Source organism: Myotis davidii, unplaced genomic scaffold (assembly GCF_000327345.1).
Source record: "Myotis davidii unplaced genomic scaffold, ASM32734v1 scaffold198, whole genome shotgun sequence".
NCBI classification, from domain to species: domain Eukaryota; kingdom Metazoa; phylum Chordata; class Mammalia; order Chiroptera; family Vespertilionidae; genus Myotis; species Myotis davidii.
Window position 1 is genome coordinate 1,434,098 of NW_006291485.1, and position 563 is coordinate 1,434,660.

At 62.7% G+C, this 563-nt stretch overlaps 1 protein-coding gene across 1 annotated transcript in view; it reads left to right on the forward strand.

The window, feature by feature from the left end:
- The first annotated feature begins 135 nt into the window (after nt 1–135).
- The window catches only part of GPX4 (glutathione peroxidase 4), a 2,619-nt gene continuing 2,191 nt past the window's right edge, over nt 136–563 (forward strand). Inside the window, exon 1 of the mRNA XM_006779599.2 lies at nt 136–332. Coding sequence (XP_006779662.2) covers nt 136–332 — 197 coding nt within the window. The remainder of the gene's footprint in view (nt 333–563) is intronic.

Consider the following 563-nt stretch of genomic DNA (forward strand, 5'->3'; position numbering starts at 1 on the left):
GCTCAGGTGTGACTTATGTAAGTGGCTAAAGGACCGTGATGCTCCCCGCCCCTCGCTGCCTGACACTGCAGCAGTGGTCGACTCTGGCCGGGACACCCGCCTCTACATGATCCCAGGCCCTCGCTGGGCGCCCAGATGGGGCCGAGGCGCCTCCCGCAGTCCCAAGATAACGGGTGTCTGGACCCCAGTTTGGTTTTATTGACATTAAAAACAAAACCCCCAGTTTCAAATGAGCTGGAGCGATTTTTCTGCAAGTTCAAAACCCCTCCCTTCGGGTTTCCAGTAGTTCCTCAAGTGGTGTGGCACCCCGCGGCGCTGTGGTCAACTACCGGGTAACTGTTAACGGGCCACCAACGAGCCGCCTGCGTGGAGGCGGCCGCCCACCCGCGAGCGAGCATGCGCAGTCACAGACAACAACAAAACCGCAGCCCGCTCAGGCCCCGCCCACACACACCCCTCACCCCAGCCTCCCAATGGCTGTCGCTGTCACGCGTCACAGCGCCCTAGCGGCTGACCAATGAGGGCGCTGGTGGGCGTGGCTGCAGGATGGGGGGCCAGGCGGG